General features: G+C 43.8%; 1 protein-coding gene across 1 annotated transcript in view; it reads left to right on the top strand.

Moving 5' to 3' along the window:
* Nucleotides 1–3,690: 3,690 nt before the first annotated feature.
* The window catches only part of TNPO1 (transportin 1), a 541,716-nt gene continuing 523,036 nt past the window's right edge, over nucleotides 3,691–22,370 (top strand). Inside the window, exon 1 of the mRNA XM_030193299.1 lies at nucleotides 3,691–3,824. Within this exon, the coding sequence (XP_030049159.1) occupies nucleotides 3,816–3,824 (9 nt within the window). The 5' untranslated portion in view covers nucleotides 3,691–3,815. The remainder of the gene's footprint in view (nucleotides 3,825–22,370) is intronic.

Raw genomic sequence — 22,370 nt, 5'->3', positions numbered from 1 at the left:
TCTTGACCTGTTTTTTGGAGAACACATTGGCATAAGCCCTATATGCCTGAGGTAGCCCCTCCTGAACCTCCATCCCAATAGTGGCTGTGGGCATAGCCGGGAACACTGGGTCAAGGAAGCGGTGTTGGTAGGACTCACTCCAGGTTGTGAGCTCTCCCCATTGTCGTTCATCATTTATCATTTATTTATTTTGTTATACCGTCACTTATTGTTAAGCAAGTCAGAACGGTTCACAGTGCAAATTATATAATAAAACACAAATTAATTTAATTTAGGATCTCCATTAAATGATAGGAAACAACAGACAAATCTTCCATACTAGAGATAACAGCACAAACAATCAACTCACATGACACTCATACGTAATACCCAACACAAACCCCCTTGCAATAATCTAGGTACTTGTGCGGTCTTCCCACTAAAATATAGTAGCGTTAGATGGCAAAAGCTATTTAATAGTAATAAGTTTTCAATGCTGTATGGAAAAGAGAGTATGATTTTTCTAATCTGATTGGCTGTGGTAAAGAATTCCATAGCACTGGAGATAAAAAGTAAAAAGCTGACGTACAGGTTGATTCCCATAAAGCCCTAGATGGCGGGGGTAAAACCAGTCTATTGTCAGTTAATGAATGAAGTGTTCGAGCAGGTGTGTATGGAATAGTCAGAGCTGCAAGATAAGATGGGGTAGCAGTATGAAGCACCTTATGTGTCATAGTAAGAATTTTAAATTTCACTCTGAGTTTGATAGGGATCCAGTGAAGACGTTGTAGGAGAGGAGTGATCCTATCATACCTTGAGGCCCAGCAGATGATATGAGCTGCAGTATTCTGAATAGTTTGTAGATGTAAACACAGAAGAACACGATCTTCGCAAGCTCAAAGCAGCAACAAGGAACACAGTGAAGATGACACAGAAAAGAAGGTCTTAGATGATGTGTAAAAAGTCCACTTTATTGAGTGAGTCCAGAACAATGTGGGAACTCAAGGTGACTGGACACGGCCGTGTTTCGGCCAACCGGCCTGCCTCAGGAGTCCTAAAGTTCTAAATAAAAACATATATATACTAGGAAAAAATGCCCGTTTCTGAGCGCAATGAAACGGGCGCTAGCAAGGGGCCCCCTCTCTCCGTCCCTCCGAGCTACTTGCCTTGTTCGGGGTTCGCGTCGCTGTGTGTGGGGAGGGTTTTGTTTTTTTTTGCTGCGCCTCTGTGGCCGTGCCTGTGGCGTTTCCGTTTCGGCCCTCGAGTGTCATAGCTCCGCCCTTGACGTCATGACGTTTTGACGCGAGGGCGGTGCAGACAGTCCAGGGCACACCGGATATCTCGGGCGCCTCAACTTCCGTGGAGGCTTCAGAACGTTGGGGTTGCCTTTTATATAGAGAGATTAGAAATACATTGCATATAGTATTAAATAAAAAGACACAACTAAAAGATACATTTAACTAAAAACTATAAATGTTGATAATAAAATACAAAAGATAAAAATAATACAAAATAAATAAATATATATATATGAAAATGACCCAAAAGGGTTTAAAAGGAGGAATGTAATTGATCTCAAGCTTCTAATTATGGTTCCAATCATTAAATAGACACATCTAAAAACGCATATATAAAACAGAGATTACAAGCATAAGTATGCTGGCATTATCTATTACTTACGAGCCAGTCGTGTAAATGTTAACACAATAAGAATGTACACGCAACAAAATACAATGATAGTACATTCCAATATGTTCTAGTCACCAACAGAAAAGCTGATGATAGCTATTATGTTAAAAACAGCATGAATGTATACTGAGTATATTCACATATCAAATCACTGATACTGATACTTAACATCGACCTTTGTATTACCACGCGGCTCTTTGCACATGATTTTTTTTTTGAGCATCCATTGTTTTTTCATAATCGGTGTCTTGTAACGTGGACCTTTAAGTTTTCGGTTCTTCTACGTTTCTTTCATGCATCTCCCCATCAGAGGAAAGCAAAACAATCGGGGTCGTCATTAACAGATGTTAGTGTGTTCAATTTATCATCTAAATCATTAACACAACAATTGCAAGTGTTGAACTTGGGTTTATCTTATGTTCCTACAGCTATGATTCATTTGACATTTGCAAATATATATGTTTTTTTCGCTCATTGAGACTTAAATTTTTCTGATTCTGAAACTGGAAACTCTTAAGATTGAACCAATTATCAATCAATTAGCAAGTGAAATTTAAGATATTCTTTCTTACTTTTAAAGTGTTGCATGGTACATGTCCCGAACATGCATCAAGCTTGTATCTCTCAATCTTTGATTCAGTCTTATTTATGTGTTCCTTCCGTTAAGAAACTGACACTTGCCAAATATTGAAAGAGTATTTTTTTAATTTATGGCTCTAACTTTTTGGAACACTTTACTTTTGTCTCTTAAACAATAAACCAATTAAACTTTTAGAAAACAGATGAAAACTTGGATTCTTGAATAGATGTTTGTGAATGCTTACAGTTTTGCTTTTATAATATCTTTCTATTTTCTTTGAAATATTTTTGCTTTCATTCTTTTGTGATTTTGATTGCATTGCAATTGTACCTGTTGCTGTCATTTTCATGTTTATTATTGTACATCACTGTAAATAGACATTGGTCTGAAGAAATGGTATATGAACTCCATAAACAAATAAATAGATAAAATATAGGCCTATTGTAAATGATGGCAGAAAAAAAAACCTCCCAGACCTACACTCTCTCCAAAAATTTCTACCCACTCTGCAACGATATAGACCAAGTGCAAACCATTCAGGGAGCCTGCTTATCAGGTAGCTATCTTAAAGTTTGTGTCCCTAGTCAGATGAATGTCAGGGAGATGCTTAGGCTTGAGAAGTTGGGTGGTACTGGGTAGATTAAATGAGGAGTACTCTTGTCTATCTTTATCTTTTGTCCCATAACCATTCTTTGTCATCTCTTTCCTTTCACCACCCTCAAGGCCCCCCCCCCTCACCTAAATTCTATATTCCATGTTAAGAACGGCACACAGTGAAAACGAAGCAGGATGTTACGCCGTTTTCTACATTTCTGAGCATTACTGTTGTCACTTCTAAAGCGTGCTGCAAATGAACTTCCACTCTTGTTCCTTATTAGTTTGTGTCTTTTTATTATCTCAGAAGTGATTTTGGTTAAATTTGTTTGCATGGATTTTGCAGTTTTGAAAAATAAGTATTTTGTCATGGGAACAAAACCGAATTGGGGAGGGGGGGGGGGGGACATCCTGTGTAGCAGCCTTAAAATTACGTTATCTACCTGAAGATGAGTGAGACAGTAAATCTGAACATGTAAGATGACATTATTTGCGAACAAATTCCCCCATTCCCACATACAAAGTATGTACACTTGCCTCAAACACCCAACGCATTTTTAAAAGATGGTAAGCACAACCCTCCGCCCCCCTCCGAAGTCCAATCATGTTCATAAGACATCTCCGTATATACACGAGCAATACAATCCGATATTTTTTTTTTCTGGCAGCTACAGTAAAAGAGCAATTACCATTCCAGTCCTGGCCATAGTTGTTCTCCTGGCACTCTGTTACCATGGTGATTGCAGGACTACTACAGTACTTGTGCGCTGTCGCCCCGCCTCTCGTCCAATAGCGACGGCGGTGGCGGTGAGCCACGTCTGCCGAATTCCTTTTGTTCAGCCTCTCAGACTGCGAAGGTGAGAGATTCCTGCGTCTACTGCAGGAAGCGGGTGGGAAGGCCTGCGAGACAGAACGAGGAGAAGGGTACCCAACGCCGTCACCACCACTTCAATTTCGTCTCCAGGTCCTTGTGATGGTTTGGGTGAGTGGTTTTTTTTTTTTTTTTTTGTTTTTTAATTCCAGCACTTTCTCCCCGCTCCGTCCCTAACCTGCGATGTTTTTTTGTACCGACGACGCGCTTTCGTCTGCCTCAGCTCATTTCGGTCGCTCAGACTGTTATTTCCTAGGTGTGCAATTGCTGTGTTTCACCAGAGCTTGGGAGGGCGAGAGAGCTGCGCTGTACTGTGACAGATCGCGGGTGGCATTGGCAAATCGATGTGGATTAGGACGGTTAAAGAGGTCTGTGTAGCTGCTTTCCACAAGATGGGAGCACAAGAAACGAGCAGCAGTTCCTAAATCTCCACCTTCACTCAAGAAATCAGTTAACACAGACGGGGGGGGGGGGGGGGGGGGGCACTATTGTATTGGTAGGATTACAGGTACATACCAGCTGCGTGACCTTTCACTGAGACCCAGATGCACAAAACCTAATGAGCCATCAAGGTGGTTTTTAAAGTGGTTCTAGCCGGTTTAACGAGCAAGGAGTACAGCAAGACATGCACAAAAGGGTTCTCCGAGCTCTTTACCTATCACGGTAGCAGCTAAGGAAAATGGAATGCAAAGCAAGCTTTTATAATGAGTTTATTACAATACGAATGTGCATGCAAAGCGATGCACAGCCGTTTTCTGACCGCCTCTGTTTTTTCTCCCTGTGGATTGCATTGCTCTGTGCTCTTAAAAGAGGCAGAACAATTAGGAACAGCGTGGGAAGAGCTCCAGCCATGTGAATAAAGATGGGAGAGAGCCGCATGAAGGATATGATGGGAAAATGTATTTGCAGGAAAATTCAAACAAGAAAGAACAGAAGCCTCTAAAAAGTCCACATACTGTCACTGCACACCTGCGGAGGGGAAGGATCCAGCACAGGTGTCACCCAACTACTCCAGCCAAAGGTTACAGAGAAAAAGGAGCTAAAATCTGGCTGGACAGCACCAAATGGGTTTGTGCCATCTTTCACCTCTATCAGGAATCTCTCTTGCAAACACATCCATTAACATTAGTGGCTGCACTGGCCAGAAGCTGTGCAATCTCCCCCCCCCCCCCCCCCCGGAGGCCCTTCTGGGGAACAAAAGATCCGAGCAGCAAATCTTTATGCAACTGGACATTGGAAAGCAGAGTTAAGGATCTAACTTGCCCCATGCAGTCAGCAACCCCCCCCCCCCCAAAAAAAAAAGGCTACTGCTACTGCTTTCATACATGCAGCTTGTCTGTGTGTATGACATCCGTCTGTGGCATGTGCAGACCAGCCACGCTTAGTGATGAGCTGCTCTACGCATGCTCAGCTGGCCGACTGACTTCCCTCATATTGCATGCAAATGAGCCTGTTCGCAAAAGCAACGAGCAGCCCATTTGCATGCGGAATCCCTCTGTATTTCCAAATTTGTAATTTTTACCAAATTGGAAATACAGAGAGGTTCTTAACAGGGATCTTTGTGCATCTGGGCCTGAGCCAATAATTCAATATACAACAAAATAGGAGCAAGGATGTGAAATGTATGTATCCTGCTGGAATGTTAACTGTAGCCTTGCAATTATTTAAGACCACCAGCTTCCCAATTATCCATTATTTAGTTAAACGTAATGGTTAGAATGATATGGTGATTTTGCACAGTGTGTAATAAATCGGGCTGTATGTTGATATATGTTTGAGTCACTAAAAGAGATTAATGGGCACATTTTTGAATCGGAAACATCCACAAAATGTGTAATTACACCAAAATAAATATTCAAGTCCACTACAAAAAATGTGTAATCACACCAAAAAAAAATGTTAAAGTCCGCTAGTCTCTTAAAAGAAAACGTTCCCAGAGGAGGATTTCCATGGGCAGGGTTATGTGATGAACATTTTCTGCCCATAACGGATTGCAAAAGGACTTCCTAGGGACAGGAAGAAGAATGTCCAGAATTAGACCTTTTTTAAAAGTGTCTAGGGTAAAGCCAAACCTGTCTTTAGAACCATTTGTGGTTTTACTGAGTTGGAGACTGGAGAGGTGGAAGTGGTCATTTGTGAGAAATAGAGAGTTGCTGATGGGCAGATGATCAAAGACAAAGGTGCCAGACTGGCACCCGTGTTTGCCTGCCAGCCTATGATTAGAGCTAATCAAAGATAATAGCGCACATAAATTTGCAAGCTATTAGCTTTGTTCATTGGGGCTTTATTTCCCTGTGCTGTTCCGGTGCTAATTTTAAAGTGCTGTTTAGAACAGAGCAGGGAAATTGATCATCGGCTCACGATTGCCTTGTTACTTTTGTCTGCCCCAGTCTGAACCTTTTGACCTTTACGTTTCCTGATTTGCCTCCTCTTAGTCTCACCTCCTCAGGTCCTTACCCACACCTGCTAGCCCCCCAGCTACACCCATCCCTTCATCTGTATCTTGCCCCCTTCCCTCATCCAAACCCTCACTGTCCCCAAACCTCCACACCTCCCATTTTATATCCCTACCTGCTTGTCTTTTGTCTCTCATTGTTCTTCTGTTTGTCCACTCCTAGTTTGTCACTGTGCTCTGTGCTGCTGCTGTTTGTGTGAGGGCTGTGTGCTGTTCTTGGGAGAGTGAGTGCATTGTGCTGCTGCTGTGTGTGTGAGGACTGTTTGCTGGTGCTGGGAGAGTGAGTGCTTAGTGCTGCAGCTGTGTGTGTCTGGATTGTTTGTTGGAGGTGGGAAAGTGAATGTTTTGGGCAGCTGGTGTGTGGCTCACAACTCTGCTGGTGCGGAGGCTGGTGTTGGGTTTCATGAGGTGCAGTAGGTGGAGGTGTGCACAGTGGTATTTCTGGGATCAGTGGGTTGCACTTGTGGTGGTGGGACACCTGCATGCCAATCATGGATGTTCTGAATGCTTTGGTGGCTCACGCCTTCCTGGAGGTGGATGAGCATTTGGTGGGGAGGCCCCGGAGAAGATTTCCCTATCAGTGAGTCTTCAGGTCTTGCACCTGCTTCCTGGACCTTACTGACCAGGAATGCCTGACTAGGTTCTGCTTTGATAGGGCTGCCATACAGCACCTCTATGAACATCTACAACCCCTCCTGCAGCCCAGGACACGCAGGAATAATCCTGTGCCAGTCCACCTGAAGGTCACCGGTGCCTTCCGGTAAGTACTAGCAGTCAGTTCAGGCCTCACCCAGCCTGTCAGTTCAGGCCTCACCCAGCCTGCCATCTCCAATTGCCTTAACCAGTTCTTTGATTTTTTTCTCACCCACACCTCTGACTATATTACCTTCCCCACTACCACCCAGGCACTTCAGAGCAACATGACTCAATTCTGTGCCATAGACCGCTTCCATTTGGGCATAGGCAGCATCTACTGCACACAGGTTGCACTGAGACCCCCCCCCCCCCCCCCCCCCCCCCCCCCCCCGGGCACACAAGAAGACCTATAAAATAGAAAATCACTTCACTCTATGAACATGCAGGTCGAATGTAATGCCCATGGAGAGATTGTGGATGTGTGCCTCCTCTGTCTCTATTGGGCCATCTGCGGATGCCACTGGAGGGGGGGTGCCCCCACTAATTGCTCCTGCTCTTCATCCTCTGTGTGCCTGAGGAAGTGGATTGTGATCAAGGAAATACAGGAGCAGCCTTGGATTATTACCATCCTCTGAGATGGGTAAAGGACAGCAGTATCTGTAAATGTGTAAATGCTGAAACTACTAAGAAGCTCAAGTTTCAAAAAGAGGGTTGAGTTTCTAATACACAATCTTGGACAGGAGGACTTCTACAGTACAGATGAAGTTATAAACATTGATTTGATTGCAGTTTGCAGAAAGTTCAGTAAAGTTGAATTTGCATCAAAAGACACCGTTGGAGTGCTTTGTGATTCCTTTGAAGTGGGAGTAAGGGCGCTTGCTTCTGGGACTGGTGAGATACTGTAAAGAAGCCCCACTTAAATTCCCAATCCCCCGGATCTCTATTCCTGACCATTTACCCACTCCCAAGCTCGAACTGGAAGGACTATGTTGAATGGAGAGTTTGGAGTGAGCGCAAATGTGGTATGGTAAGAGTAATAGTATCCCTGTGACCCGGGTCAGATGTAGAAGGAACTGAGCTGAGCTGAATTGAAGAGTAGGCCCCGGTTACAGGCATTTTCCATTGCCCAGTGGATCTAAGGGCTTGGATTTGATGGAAATGCCCCACACTCTGAAGTGGCCTTGCCTATACTAGGACCACCTGGTTTCCTGCTTCAAATTTGATCCATGCTGATCTCACAAGAGCTACTCCCAAAGCTTCAGAGAGTTCCTTTTCTCAACTGTCATGGATTTTCAGTCTCCTCTAAGACCGATCCTGATTCTGTAAATACTTAGGTAATAATATGCAACTAATCTTTTTCAGAGACATGGAAGTGGTAGAACTAAAGGTCATTAATTGAGGCTGCAGGGTGAGAGACTTAAGAGCAATGTCGGGAAATACTTTTGGCAAACAAACAGAAGAACAGTATCCCTTGCAGTCACGCAAACAAGTCAATCACTGCGAGGGTGACAAAAGAAGGAGCAGCAGACGATGTCCAAAAGAACAGCTGGCTTTTTTTTTTTTTTTTTTTAAATTATTTTTATTGGAAACATCACATGCCATGATACAGAAAGATCATCACTCTTAGTATCTTCTAATCATAGCAATATATCAAATAGCATATGATACAATTCGTTTTCCCTTTTTTTATTCAAACCCCCTTCCCCCCCCAACAAAGAAAACCCAACAGATTAATGCCGAATCACTACAGCATATTCTTAAACCTACTACGAATACAACACATCTTTAACTTGAATCAGTCTTCATATGTTTAAGCATAAAGCACACATCCCCCACCTCCCTCCTCCGCCCCCTCTACCCTCCCCCTCCCCCCAACTCCTAACCCACCCACCTCCCTCCCATGCAAGAATATTCTAACATGCCCTTCTTTCATATATCAAGCTACAACGTGAGTGAGTTCACTAGTAAGTTGCGAGCTTTGCCTGATAAGGCCTGCACGTACGGCTCCCAAATCTCCCAGAAACGTTGTTTACTCCTAGGACTACGGTACACCCCATGTGCCTCCAGAAGCACTAAGGCCCTGATGGCGAACCTATGACACGCGTGTCAGTACTGACACGCGTAGCCATTTTCAGTGACACGCGGCCGCATGTGGCCGCATACAGAGAAGCAGCGGAGTTCCTTGCTGACACCCGGGGCGGATCACCGATGCGCCCCCCCTCCCCCCCGGTGCAGCGCGACCTCCCCCCCCCCGGCGAAATCACCCGGTGCATGTTTACCCGCTGGGGGTGTGCCGTGTGCGCTCCTATTGGCTCCCTCCCTGCTGCTCCCTCTGCCCCGGCTCCTCACTTCCGGCCGGCGGAGCAGAGAGCAGCGGAATGCCGTGGGGGACGCATCTCTGAGGGCCCTGTGATCACCATTACCAGCAACCATCATCCAATCTACTGTTCTGGGGTGTCGTGGATTTGTAATTGACCACCATTACTGAGATAGGTGAGGGGGAGGCTGGGAGAGGCGAGGGCATGTGCTATGGGTGCCGTTTCCCGCCATTAGAAATAGCGGCAGCCATCTTAATTTACATAAGGTGGTCAGTTAGGCTAGTTAGGGCTAACAGGCTATCTATAATTCTATCTTCTGTCTCTGCTCCCCTGATGGAGAACTCAAAAAATAAAAAACCAAGGTTAAGTAAAGGAAGTGGTAGTAGCAGTAGCCGACCCTTTCAAGAGACATGGACCGAGATGTATGGCATTATAGAAAAAAATGGCAAATCAATTTGCGTTCTATGTACTGAAACTGTAGTAAGCAGAACGTGGAATATAAATAGACATTTTGAAACTAATCATTCCCAGCTCTTGAAAAAAAGTGAGGATGAACGGAAGGAATACATTTCCAGGCAGCTACACTTTTATAAGAGCCAATCTAAGTCCATCCTTAAATTTGTAAAAGGTTCTACAAATTTAACATCTGCAAGTTTGAGCATTGCTCACTCCATAGCTCAGCATGGAAAAGCACTCAGTGAGGGAGAATTTATTAAAGAAACTCTCCTAAGATGTGCACCAGTTCTATTTCACGATATGCAGAATAAAGATGCAATTATTAAGAGAATATCTGAGTTACCAGGAAATTTGGAGTGCCTGGATCCGATTACCAGACACTTTTAGCACCCTGAAAAATATAGCAATGGCTTTACTCACAATTTTTCCCTCTACGTACTTTTGTGAAACCTTATTCTCAGCGTTAAATAATATCAAAACCAACAAAAGAAACAGATTGACAGATGAAGTTAGTAGCGCTTGCTTGGGCTTGAAGTGTACAAAATACCAACCTTCAATTGAAGATTTAGCCAATGAAATTCAGCAACAAAAAAGTCACTAATAGGCAGATTAGTTAAAGAATTCCCCCTCCCCCTCACTTATCTTAGTTCATGGCACCCCACACAAGTTAAATAATATCAAGACCAACAAAAGAAACCGACTGACAGATGAACAAAGAAGTCACTAAGTAGGTAAGTTAAATAATTAGTTTTTGGTTTATTAAATACAGTTTTATATTACAATTATACATTTTTGTTATTTAAACTATAAATATCGCGAAATTATGGTTTTTTTTCTCGAAGTGACACACCACCCGAGTTATGCTCGGTTTTTTGGCGAATTTTGACACACCAAGCTCAAAAGGTTGCCCATCACTGCACTAAGGTATGAAGCAAATTCCTACACTGCCAGAAAGAGGGCCCAATATCCTGAGTCCAAAATTGTAAAATACATTGTTTTCCTATAATTATTGCCTGATACAGGAATAGGCCCTCTGTATGCCTCAGATTTAACCCACTCCCCCTTAGACCCAAGATTAAATTTTTAGGTGGCAATCGGATTGCCTTATGAATTAATGTCTCACAGAATTCCATAATGTTATCCCAGAACTTCCTAATGTCTGGACATTCCCAAAGCATATGATACAACGATGCTCTCTGAAAGTTACACTTACTGCAATGTGGTGCTTGAATCCTACCAGCATAGTAGGCCAGTACAGGGGAGAAGTATGCTCTCATAATAATTCTGAATTGGATCTCCCTGTGTCGTGCACTAGTCACTTTATGTACTATCTCCTTCAAAAACTGGGCTATATCTCCACTTCTAATCTCCACCCTCAGACCACCTCCGGGCTACCTCCTCATATCCACGGTGCGGGGAAATCATATGCAACTGTTTATAAAGTGTTGACACCGAGGTCTGTTCTCTGCCCTGAGGTAGGAATAAATTCACCAATAGGTCATATATCCCTCTCTCACACCCAGCACTATTTAACTGCTTAATATAGCTATGTAATTGATAATAGTCATACCATGTCACATTCTCTGCTCCCACCATATCCTCTAATGCCTCTCTAGATATAATCTTCCCCGAATCCTGCATAACATCCGCCACCAGTACAACCCCTTCCTGTGCCCAATTTTTAAACCTCGGTTGTATATTCCCAGGACCAAAGGCGCCGTTCCCCACCAGAGGAAGCAGATCCGTACATTGTGGATTCTTATTTAAACACTTTAGTATATACTGCCATATGCGGCGCATTGGATGTAGTAAAATATGTTGGCTCCATCCCTTAGGTAACAATTTCCCCTGAACATGCAGCATATAATAGGGATGATAAGGCTTAAACAATACACACTCCATACTCCTTACTGTATGATCCTCAGTGTCTAATATCCAATCCGCTAGATGTCTAGCTAAACAAGCCCAATTATATTGTTTGATATCTGGCATCCCAAGGCCTCCCTCTTTCCAACTCCCATACATATATTCCATTTTAACTTTGGCCTTCTTTCCGCTCCAGCAGAATCGGGTCACCATTCTCCTAAGTTTCTTTAGATCCTTGTTCTGTAATAAGATCGGCAGTTGTCTTAAGACATACAGCCATCTCGGGAACAGCATCATGGCGAACAAACCAACTCGACCACTCAGTGTTAAGGGCAACCCCTCCCATAGTGCCAATTGATTCCTTGTAGGGTTTAGTAACTCATCAACATTTCTTCTATATAATCTTCTCAAATCCCCAGTTAGTGTAATGCCCAGGTACTTAAACTCCTGATCTGCCCATCTCAGTGGAAACGTGCCTTTCCACGTCTTCCTTACTGTGTTGCTAGTGGGTAAGCCTTCGGATTTTTGAAAATTCAGACTAAAACCCGAGAAGGCCCCATATTCTTCAAATACTTCCATCAATACTGGCAATGATCTCTCCGGTCTCGCCAGATGAACCAAAATGTAATCGGCAAATGCCGATACTTTAAATTCTCGAGGTCCCAGTTTAATCCCCTCTATCTCCACATTTCCTAGAATTTCCCTAATCAGGAGATCCAGGGTGATGGCAAAAAGTAATGGGGACAGAGGGCAACCCTGTCTGGTTCCCCGATTTATTCGGAAACATCGAGCGTACGCTCCATTTACCAACACTCTCGCTGCCGGATTCTTGTACAATATGGATATCGCTTGTGTAAAATATCCTTCAAATCCATACGCCTTCAGTGATGCAAAGAGGAACTCCCACTCAACCCGATCGAACGCCTTTTCGGCGTCGAAACTGATCAAGAGGGAGTCCCCTCCCTCCCTTCGCACTCTCTCCATTGTGGGCAATATCAGCCTGATATTCTTCCCGCTCTGTCTCCCCTGCACAAATCCCACTTGAGGGGACGCCACTATATGCGGCAACACTTTCGCCAGCCTAGAGACCAAAATCTGAGCCAATAATTTAGCTTCATAGCTAATGAGTGATATTGGTCTATATGAGCCTGGTAAGGTCGAATCTCTCCCTGGTTTCAAAAAAACCATAACATCCGCTATACACAAAGATTGCGGTAGCTCCCCTAATTCAACTGACCTATTGAAGGCGTTAGCCAGAGGTTCCCCTACATCCTGCATTAAGATTTTATACAATTCTGCCCGAAATCCATCTGGCCCTGCAGCTTTATGTAATGCAGTACCTCTGATTTCTCTCAGGACCTCTTCCACTTCTGTCGGCTTGTTTAACTCCCTCTGCTGTTGCGCTGTGATCTTCGGCATATTAACATTCTCAAGATACATATCTGGATCTAAGTCATCTATCTCATTCTTAGTATACAACTTAGCATAATAGTCGTGAAACACGTCCTGTATCTCTGCATCAGTATGTACCAGTCCCCCAGACCGCGTCCTAATTGCGAGCACTCTCCGCTGTCCCTTCATTCTTCTCAGTAGACCCGCCATCAGCTTCCCAGGCTTATTGCCAAACCTATACAATTGATATCTATAATATTCAGCCGATTTATTAGCGCGCTGATGCAGTAACTCATTCAGAGATGCCTGCGTGGCTAATAACTGCTCACGAAGGTGGTCTGCAGACTGTTGCCCATAAGCCCTCCTCAGACGTACCAAGCGATCTCCTAATCTGATAATCTCCATATCTCTTCGTCTCTTCTTCCTAGCACTATAAGCTATTATCTCTTCTCTTAAAACAGCCTTCCCAGCTTCCCAAAACAATATCGGGGTATGCATATGAGATGCATTATGTAATGAATATTCTTTCCACTTCCCTCTAATATACGTCCAAAACTCAGGATCATAACACAGGTCCATAGGAAAGACCCACCTAAACTGTCTATTTTGTGGAGTCTGATCTCGAAATTTGATATATATTGCCGCATGATCTGATATAATCGTAGGATCAATATCGGCCTCCGATATATGTGTAAAACTCCCTTCATCTATCAATAGGTAATCAATTCTCGATTGAGTGTGATGGGCTCTTGAGTAGTGTGTATAGTCTTTGGTGTTTGGATGCAACACCCTCCACACATCAACCACTCCCAATGCTCCACACAACAGTTTTATGCCTTTATCTGCCCCCACTACAGAACCCGCTACCCCATGTGATCTATCCAAAATGGGATCCGCAACCACGTTAAAGTCTCCCCCTATTATCTGCTGCTGGATATTAAATTGCTGTATCTTGCTGATAAGTGTATGATAAAATTGCTTACAGTACACATTGGGGCATAGACATTACTAATGAGACATGAATTACCATTCACCTTTACCTGTGCCAGAATATACCTCCCTTCAGGATCAGCACACACCTGCCCCACCTCCACTTGTAACGATTTATGGAATAGAATAACAACACCCGCTTTTTTCCCCACTGCCGGGGCCTCCAATATGGTCCCCACCCACCAGGTTCTCAACTTCTCATGCTCCTGCGTTGATAAATGTGTCTCCTGAAGGAGCACTACATCAGCCCTTTTCTTTTTAAGACTATGAAGTATTTTCTTTCGTTTAATGGGGGAGGATATTCCCCCAACGTACCAGGAGTACACTTTAAGGCCCATTAGCCCACAGCAGCTCTCACGTACAGCAACTCATACATCTCATCTAGCAGTAAGCAGGCATGGTGTCCCAGCAGCACCACCCCTACTATTCTATCCCGCAGCCACTCCACATTCCACTCACTCACATATCTCCCCCTAACCTTTTTTGCTAATCGGTTCCCTACTACCCAAGCCCTATCCTCCCCCCCTCCCCCCCATATGGTCCCTGCCCATCTCCCATTCCGCTATCCCTCCCCCGTCCCTCCTGTTCCAAGAACCAGTCACGCTGTAACACCTGCACTCGCCCTACAACATATCTCATAGCCCCCCTTCCCCCATGCCTCCTCCCCAACATCCAAAACATGCATAAGCTTATGTGTCATATCTCTAATATCAGTTCTTAGCTGTCTCACGCTCCCAATATTGTGAAGATCCTCTGGTGGTCAATTTTATGTAGTTCTTGTAAAACAGTAACCTGCAGGTTTCTGGTTTCCACTTCAGGCCCAGTGGCCTCAATGCAATCCAGTCAGATTCGCCATTCTATCAGCATCTGATGCCAAAGGGAGCAGAGAAGATCTGAGCACACCTTGGATACTGTCTTATATACATTCCCAGATCGCATCCTCCCAATCTGCCACAATTCCAACAGCTAAGTGTTCAAACCTTAAATTCTCAACATCACTCTCCATATCCTGCTCTCCACTGTAAAACCTGTACTGTAAACTCCAGTGTCCTCTATTGAATCTCTTTACCATCCTGCAAGCTTCCTCTACTTCACTGAGGCTCTGGTGTCTCTCCATGTTGTTGAATGTATTCTTTGGCTGCCTCCACTCGATCAAAAAATTTAGTTGCACCATTTATGGTGAGTCTTAGCTTGGCAGGGTAGAGGAGTGCAAATTTTATCTTCTTGTTATATAGCTCCGTACATAATGGCGCAAAGGACTTCCTCATCATTTGCACCTGATGGGAATAATCTTGAAAACAGAGGATTTTTCTCCCTTGATAGGTAAGCGATTGTCCACCTCGGAGCGCATCCAAAATATATTGCTTATGCCTGAAGTTAAGGGTTTTTAAGATCACCACCCTTGGCATGTTCCCTGGCTGCTGCATAGGCCCCACCCGGTGGGCCCGCTCCGCGCAAAATTGTTGTAATTTATCCTCTATTTGTAGTGTCTGTGGCAGCCATTCTTCCAAAATGTTAGGCAGATCCCTATCCAAGAGTGACTCCAGGAGTCCAATCAGGCGCAGGTTATTTCGCCTGCTTCGATTCTCTAAATCGTCCACCTTTACTTCCAGATCCTGCACCCGCTTCTCCAGTTTCTTATTTATCTCCTTCTGCACCTCCATGCTCTCCTCAACCTCCGATATGCGCTGCAGTCCTTCATCCAACTCTAAGCTCATGCTGTCAATGCGTTCATGAGCCTCCTCCGTGCAATCATAAAGTTGCTGGAGCTTCTTATCCAGCGCTGCCTCCACCGCTGCAGTTACCTCGGCGGTGATTTCCGCTAGCCATGTGGAGCCCACAGCAAGCTCTCCATGGTCGCGCTGGTCGGCCATCTTGGTATCGGTCGGCTTAGACTTGTCTTTCTCTCTGTGGACTGTTTTTGCTGCCATGCCGGGTCTCTGCACCGTTCCTCCGATCACACAGCAATTCCCGCTTCTTCAGCACACAAGGCAGCGCCGTTTCTCCCCTTGGGCCCGTCAACTTTGCAGATTTTTGGGCGAATGTGCGCGGAGCCTAGCTACCCAGCATCAGCCCTGCACCATGGCGTCATGTGACCTCCATCGAACAGCTGGCTTTATTATAACATCCAAGACTTGACATGAGTTGTGGCCTAAAAAGGCCTTCTTCAGGAGTCTTCTATTGGATGTATGTGGTGTCTAATGCCTTACTGCTTCCTATTGATATACAATGAAAAAAACACTTGGACTCTGCGAAGTACAAACAAGTAAGAGGTTGTGAAGACAAAAACAGTGATGGAATTCAAGAATGTGTGGGATAAACATAGAAGAACACTATATAGAAAAAGAATGGAATCCAATTAAAGTAAAAATTAAATGACCTGATAACTAGAGTGAGCTTTGACGGCAGACGGCAGATTCAGAGTTTTTGAAGTAAGGCCAATGCTGGACAGCCTTCTACAGTCTGGGACTTGCAAGTGGCATAAACAGATTAGGATCAAGGCTGGAGTGGGCTTCAACGGCAACTCCAATAGTTGGGCAATAGGACCAGTGCTGAGCAGACGTCTGTGGTGTATGCCCTAAAATTGGCAGGGAAAGATAGAGATTAAGTATACCAGTGTTTAATAAGTGAAACCTCTGCAGAATGGCAGATACAACTCTTGCTACCTTGTTGGGCAGACTGGATGGACTCTGCAGCAGGGCTGCTGAGAGACTGAGCTGGGCCTCCTCCCCCAGGATCACCACCGCTCCCCACCCAGGATCACTACTACCGCCCCCCTCCCTGCCGCAACTCCAAATACCTTGGCAGGCGGGGATCCCCAGGCCCTGCCAGCAGAAGTCTTCCTCCAGTGCTTTTCTTCACTGCATTGCATTGCATGCCCTGCCCCTGCGGCTGCTTTTTCTCTCACGTCAAGCATGCTCGATTCAAAACCTGCTTTCAGGTCCTGGAGGGATCATATTTACTAATAAAGAGTTATAGTGGGATTTCAACCTGTGTCCCTAGGTTTACAGCCTACTGCACTAACCACTAGGCTACTTCTCTGTTCAGCAGATGTTCACGTTTCTTGTTTTTTTTGTCATTCAAAAGTTGGATGTTTCAATTTGGAAAGTAGCTATTCATTTTGGATGTTTTCAATACAAAACTTATTATATGGCTGTGAGATGGACAAACAGGAAATCTAGATGTTTTTCCTATTTGATTATGGCTGCAAGATGGCCGAGTTTTGTTTTTTTTTGGACTTTATAAGCAGGATGTGGTTTTTTGGACTAACATTTTTTTTTAAATGCCCCTCCACGTTAGTATGGGGCTCATTTTCAAAGCTCTTAGACTTACAAAGGTCCTTTTAATAAGGTGCGCCGAAAAATGGACTGCATTAGTGTAGGCGTGTGTTTTGGGCACGCACAGATCCATTTTTCAGCGTGCCTGTAAAAAAGGTCTTATTTATTTTTGCTCAAAATGGACTTGCAGCAAAATAAAAATTGGCACGCGTCCATTTTGGGTCTCAGGCCTTACCGCCAGCCATTGACTTAGCGGTAAGATCTCATATGGTAACCAGGCGGTAATCATCTACACTCATAGAATAACGATTACCGCCCGGTTTCCACTGCGTGCAGAAAAACAAAAATTATTTTACGGCGCGCATAGCGGACACATATAAAAAACGAAATTACTGCCTGGGCCTCGTGGTAACCAGGCGGTAACTCCAAATTGGCACGTGTTGGGCGCATGTATGCGCCTACACGGCTTAGTAAAAGAGCCCCAAAGTTCCTTAGGTTACGTGGAGGAGCATTTTCGATATGAGGTCTATGTCCGACTTTGGACATTTGCAAAAGAAGTCCAAAATCTGAATAGGAAAGAAGGTAATTTTAAAAAAAGAAAAATGTTTATCTGTTCTTTTCGAAAATTCAAGGTTTTGCGATTTGGACGTTTTGTTTTTTGGTCCATTTTCAAACAAAAAACGTCCAAGTGCAAAACACACAAAATCAAGCCATTGGGATATAGGAGGAGCCAGCAGTTTTAGTAGACTGGTTCCCCTGACATCCCAGGAATGCATTAGGGCACCCTAGGGGGCACTGCAGTGGATTTCATAAAATGCACCCAGGTACACATCTCACCATTGCTCCCTTATCTTGTCTGTTAAGCCCCCCCAGCCCCCCCCCCCCCAAACCCACTACCCCCAACTGTACACCACTACCATAGCCCTTACGGGTGAAGGGGCACCTATATATGGGTACAATGGGTTTCTGGTGAGTTTTGGAGGGCTCACAGTTTTCTCCACAAGTGTAACAGCTAGGGAGAGGTATGGGCCCGGGTCCACCTATCTGCAGTGCACAACACCCACCACTAGGCTATTCCAGGGACCTGCATGCTGTTCTGAGGTTGGCATAGAGGCTGGCAAGTAATGTTTTTAATCACATTTTTGGGGGGTGGGAGGGAGTTAGTATCCACTAGGGAAGTAAGGGGAAGTCACCCCAATTGCCTCCAGTGGTCATTTAGGGCACCTTTTTGTGCCTTATTCTTTATAAAAACAGATCAAGCTCAAAACGTGTTAGTGTTGACAGATTTGTTCTGTTCCATTATGGCTGAAAAATGTCTAAGTGTTAGGAACGCCCAAATCCCACCCTTAATGCTCCTGACACGCCCCCTTATGATTTGAACACACTTCTGACGGACTTCATAGAAAAACATCTAAAAATTGGTTTTGAAAATACCAATTTGGACGTTTCTGTGAGAAAAATGTCACTTTATAAGTTCCAGTTGGAGCTAGATAGTGAAGCGCTAGATTAACACTTCAAGGAACTGAAATACTTCCTTCTGGCAATTTAACATGTATGGACACAACACACAACAAAATAATATGTCTCTAAAGATTCATCATAGGCTTCAGGCATGTCAGTATTAATGTCAGTCCAGATCTTATTTTATTTATTTATTTGGATTTTTATCACACCTTTTTCAGTAGTAGCTCAAGGTGAGTTAAATTTAGGTACCCTGGGTATTTCTCTGTCCCTTGAGGGCTCATAATCTAATTTTCATGCAAGACCGATCCCATTAAGGACCAGATCAGCCACATTAGAATGAGTAGTTGTGCCTTGATTCCAGGCAAGTTTCCTATTAATCCCCATGATGACAACAGCTCTTGGCTCAGACTTCTTCCATATGTGTTATGTTGACGTTGTAATGTAGCATACTATACAATACCTTTTATTGTTATTTGAATATTTTTACTGCTGTAATTGTCTATGTTTGAATTACTCTTGCTGTAGACCGCCCAAAGTGATTTGCTTCAAATAGGCGATAGATAAATCCTAATAAATAATAAATAATATTGCGAAGCATTTCTCTTCATAGCACTTCCCACCGCCTTAGGAAATCAATCATCACCAGAGGACATTCCCAAATAGTTTGAAAATATAACTACATTTAATTTAATATATTTATATTCTGCACTTTACAAATCATAGTAAGAACAAGGCAGATTACAATGATTTCAAACCTCATACATTTAAAGATTACAATAGAATACATAAAGATTAATACTTTTAAAAAGTACACTTCTAACAAGTAGATTAATCCGAATTTCAGTTTTGGTGCTGAAACTGTCCCAAAATTCTTTTTCTGCTCGATTTCAGTTGCGGCCTCTGGCAGCAATCTCGTGAGACTGCTGCAAGAGGTCACAGCAGCCATTTTGAGAGTAGAGCTAACATGGGCGAGAGTGACTGGGAATCACTCCTGCCCTGACTACTACACCACTAGACTACACTGTAAGGAAGTCTGGGGGGGGGGGCATTTTTTTTTGTTTTTTTTGTGGTGTGTGTGTAATTTAATTGCAAGTAATGCAGTTATAATCTTGCATAGTAGTTTATATGGTAAATAGAGTGCTCCAAATAATTGCTTTTGATACAAACGCTTAGCAGGAATTTAAGACTGTAAATTTGGGATGATAAGCTCCTAAAGAATTAGCCTCTCTGTGGAGATATGACATCAGCTGACACAACAAATGTGGCATAAAGTCAGCCATTGTAAAAATATTGTGGCTTTTAGTTTCAGTTTTCATTAGCTGAAGTCCGTGTGTGTGGAGGCGATTTTGCTTAGAGGTAAAATATGGTCTTTCATTATTTAAATTATTATATATATTCCGGCTTCAATACTATTTGAGTGATTCCAAAGAATGATGAAGATGCAGGGTTTTAATCAAAATTGTGGCATGCAGAAACTAGATTCTATGAGAAAGTAACCTGCAGTGATTGTTTTCTATCACAAGTACTGGTCAACATGGAGGGGCATAATCGAACGGGGTGCCCAAGTTTTCCTGAGGGCGCAGGACGTCCCTGCGAAGGGGCGGGGAAACCTGTATTATCGAAACAAGATGGGCGTCCATCTTTCGCTTCGATAATATAGTCGGGGACGCTTAGAGATTTTATTTATTTATTTATTTATTTATTGCATTTGTATCCCACATTTTCCCACCTATTTGCGGGTTCAGTGTGGCTTACAATACATTGTGAGTCATGGAATTACATTGGTTACAATATGGTTATGGGTTATATAGAGAGGAGTTATGGGAAGACAGTCGAAGTCAAACATATTTTGGGGAAACAAGTCAAAGTCAACCATGACATAGATGGTCGACATAAATGTTGAGATGGTCGACCTTAGAGATGGTCGTCCCCGGTTTTCGGCCATAATGGAAATCGAGGACGCCCATCTGAAAAACAACCAAATCCAACTCATTTGGTCATAGGAGGAGCCAGCATTCGTAGTGCACTGGTCCCCCTGACATGCCAGGACACCAACCGGGCACCCTAGGGGCACTGCAGTGGACTAACTGATGCACTAACTGAACGGAAAAGGACCTTCCCTTACCGATCCCTTAGCGATTTGGAAAGGAACGAGCATGCATGAAGGAAATCGCATGCAAATGAGCTGCTCACTGTTAGCTCATTTGCACACGATTTCCTTCCTAAGGAGGGGAAGCCAGTGCAGAGCAGCCAAGCATTATGCGTGGCTGCTGTGCGCATGCCAAAGACTGCTTCATACATACAGACATATTTAGAGTATGTCTATGCCTCCATCCCTGCAACGGCAGTTGAGGATGTCCAAAATATGGATGTTTCTGTGAGAAGGATGTCCATGCCTGGATGTTTCTGTGAGAAGGATGTCCGTGCCTGCTATGTCTCTGACACCCCCTTTATTTATTTGGATTTTGGATCACAAGTAGCAGCAGTGGGATTTGAACTGGCCACCTCTGGATTGCAAGACCAGTGCACTAACCACTAGGCCACTCCACTCCACTGCCTTGAAATTTGGCCGTCCCTGTGGGGGGGGAGGGGGCAGTTCAAGACGTCCAAAATGTTTGAAAGAAGGACGTCCACGCCTTCGCTATGCCTCCTCTGACACACACACATACCTCCCCTCCCAGGGACCTGCATACTGCTGCGATGGGCCTGAGTATGACATTTCAGGCTGGCAAAAAAAGTTTTTAAAGTTGTTTTTTTCAGGGTGGGAGGGGGTTAGTCACCACTGGGGGTGTCAGAGGAGGTCATCCCCGATTCCTTCCGGTGGTCATCTTTTCAGTTCGCGCACCTTTTTGAGCTTGGTCATAAGAAAAAATGGACCAAGTAAAGTCGCCCAAGTGCTCGTCAGGGACGCCCTTCTTTTTTCCATTATTGCTTGAGAACGCCCATCTGTTAGGCACACCCCAGTCCCGCTTTTGCTACGCCTCCGACATGCCCCCGGCAACTTTAGTCATCCCCGCGACGGAAAGCAGTTGGGGATGCCCAAAATCGACTTTCGATTATGCCAATTTGGGTGACCCTGAGAGAAGGATGCCCATCTCCCGATTTGTGCCAAAGGATGAGCGCCCTTCTCTTTCGAAAATAAGCCTGATAATGTTATAAGGGAAAAGATATTAATATGAAATTAAATTTATATATTAGAAAATAATTTGAGAAATTTATTGCTCTTGATTGTAATTTTTCAAAGCGTGTAGTCCTCGCATATAGTAACAACAGTGTTCTTTTTTTTTTTTTTTAATTCTGGATTGTGCATCAGGCTAGTATAATGCCTGCTGTTAGATTAGTGTCTGGACTCCTTTACCCAGACAATGTCCTTATTCAGATTTATAAGTAAATACGAAATGGGAAACATCTCAATGCTACTTTTCTTTTGTTACTTGTGCACAGTTCCAATCATTAATTTTTGTACATGTTCTCTCAAAGGTCCTATCTCAGAAGATATTTAACTACATCTGCATTGACTTGGGAACCTAAATGTGCCAGACTTGTTGAGAAGTCCTTGTTAAAATAGCTTTCTCAGTTGTCAGCCTGGGCTCACAGTTTCTGGGACTGGATGGTAATAATCTCCTGTGGGATTAGCAGAGGGCTGCCGACAACAAGTTCTGACAATCCCCAGTGGTCCTCATTGGTTCACATTCACACAACCACACTTTAGTTTTCAGATTTGGCTTTGGCCGAAACCAGGTGATAAGTTTCAGCCCAAAGTGTTTAGATAGTTTTGGTTGGCCTCTAGGTCAGTGGGAGT

The sequence above is a fragment of the Microcaecilia unicolor genome, chromosome 2 (assembly GCF_901765095.1).
Source record: "Microcaecilia unicolor chromosome 2, aMicUni1.1, whole genome shotgun sequence".
Taxonomy (NCBI): domain Eukaryota; kingdom Metazoa; phylum Chordata; class Amphibia; order Gymnophiona; family Siphonopidae; genus Microcaecilia; species Microcaecilia unicolor.
The sequence above is the reverse complement of the archived record's forward strand: the minus strand, read 5'-3'. Positions and strand labels throughout refer to the sequence as shown.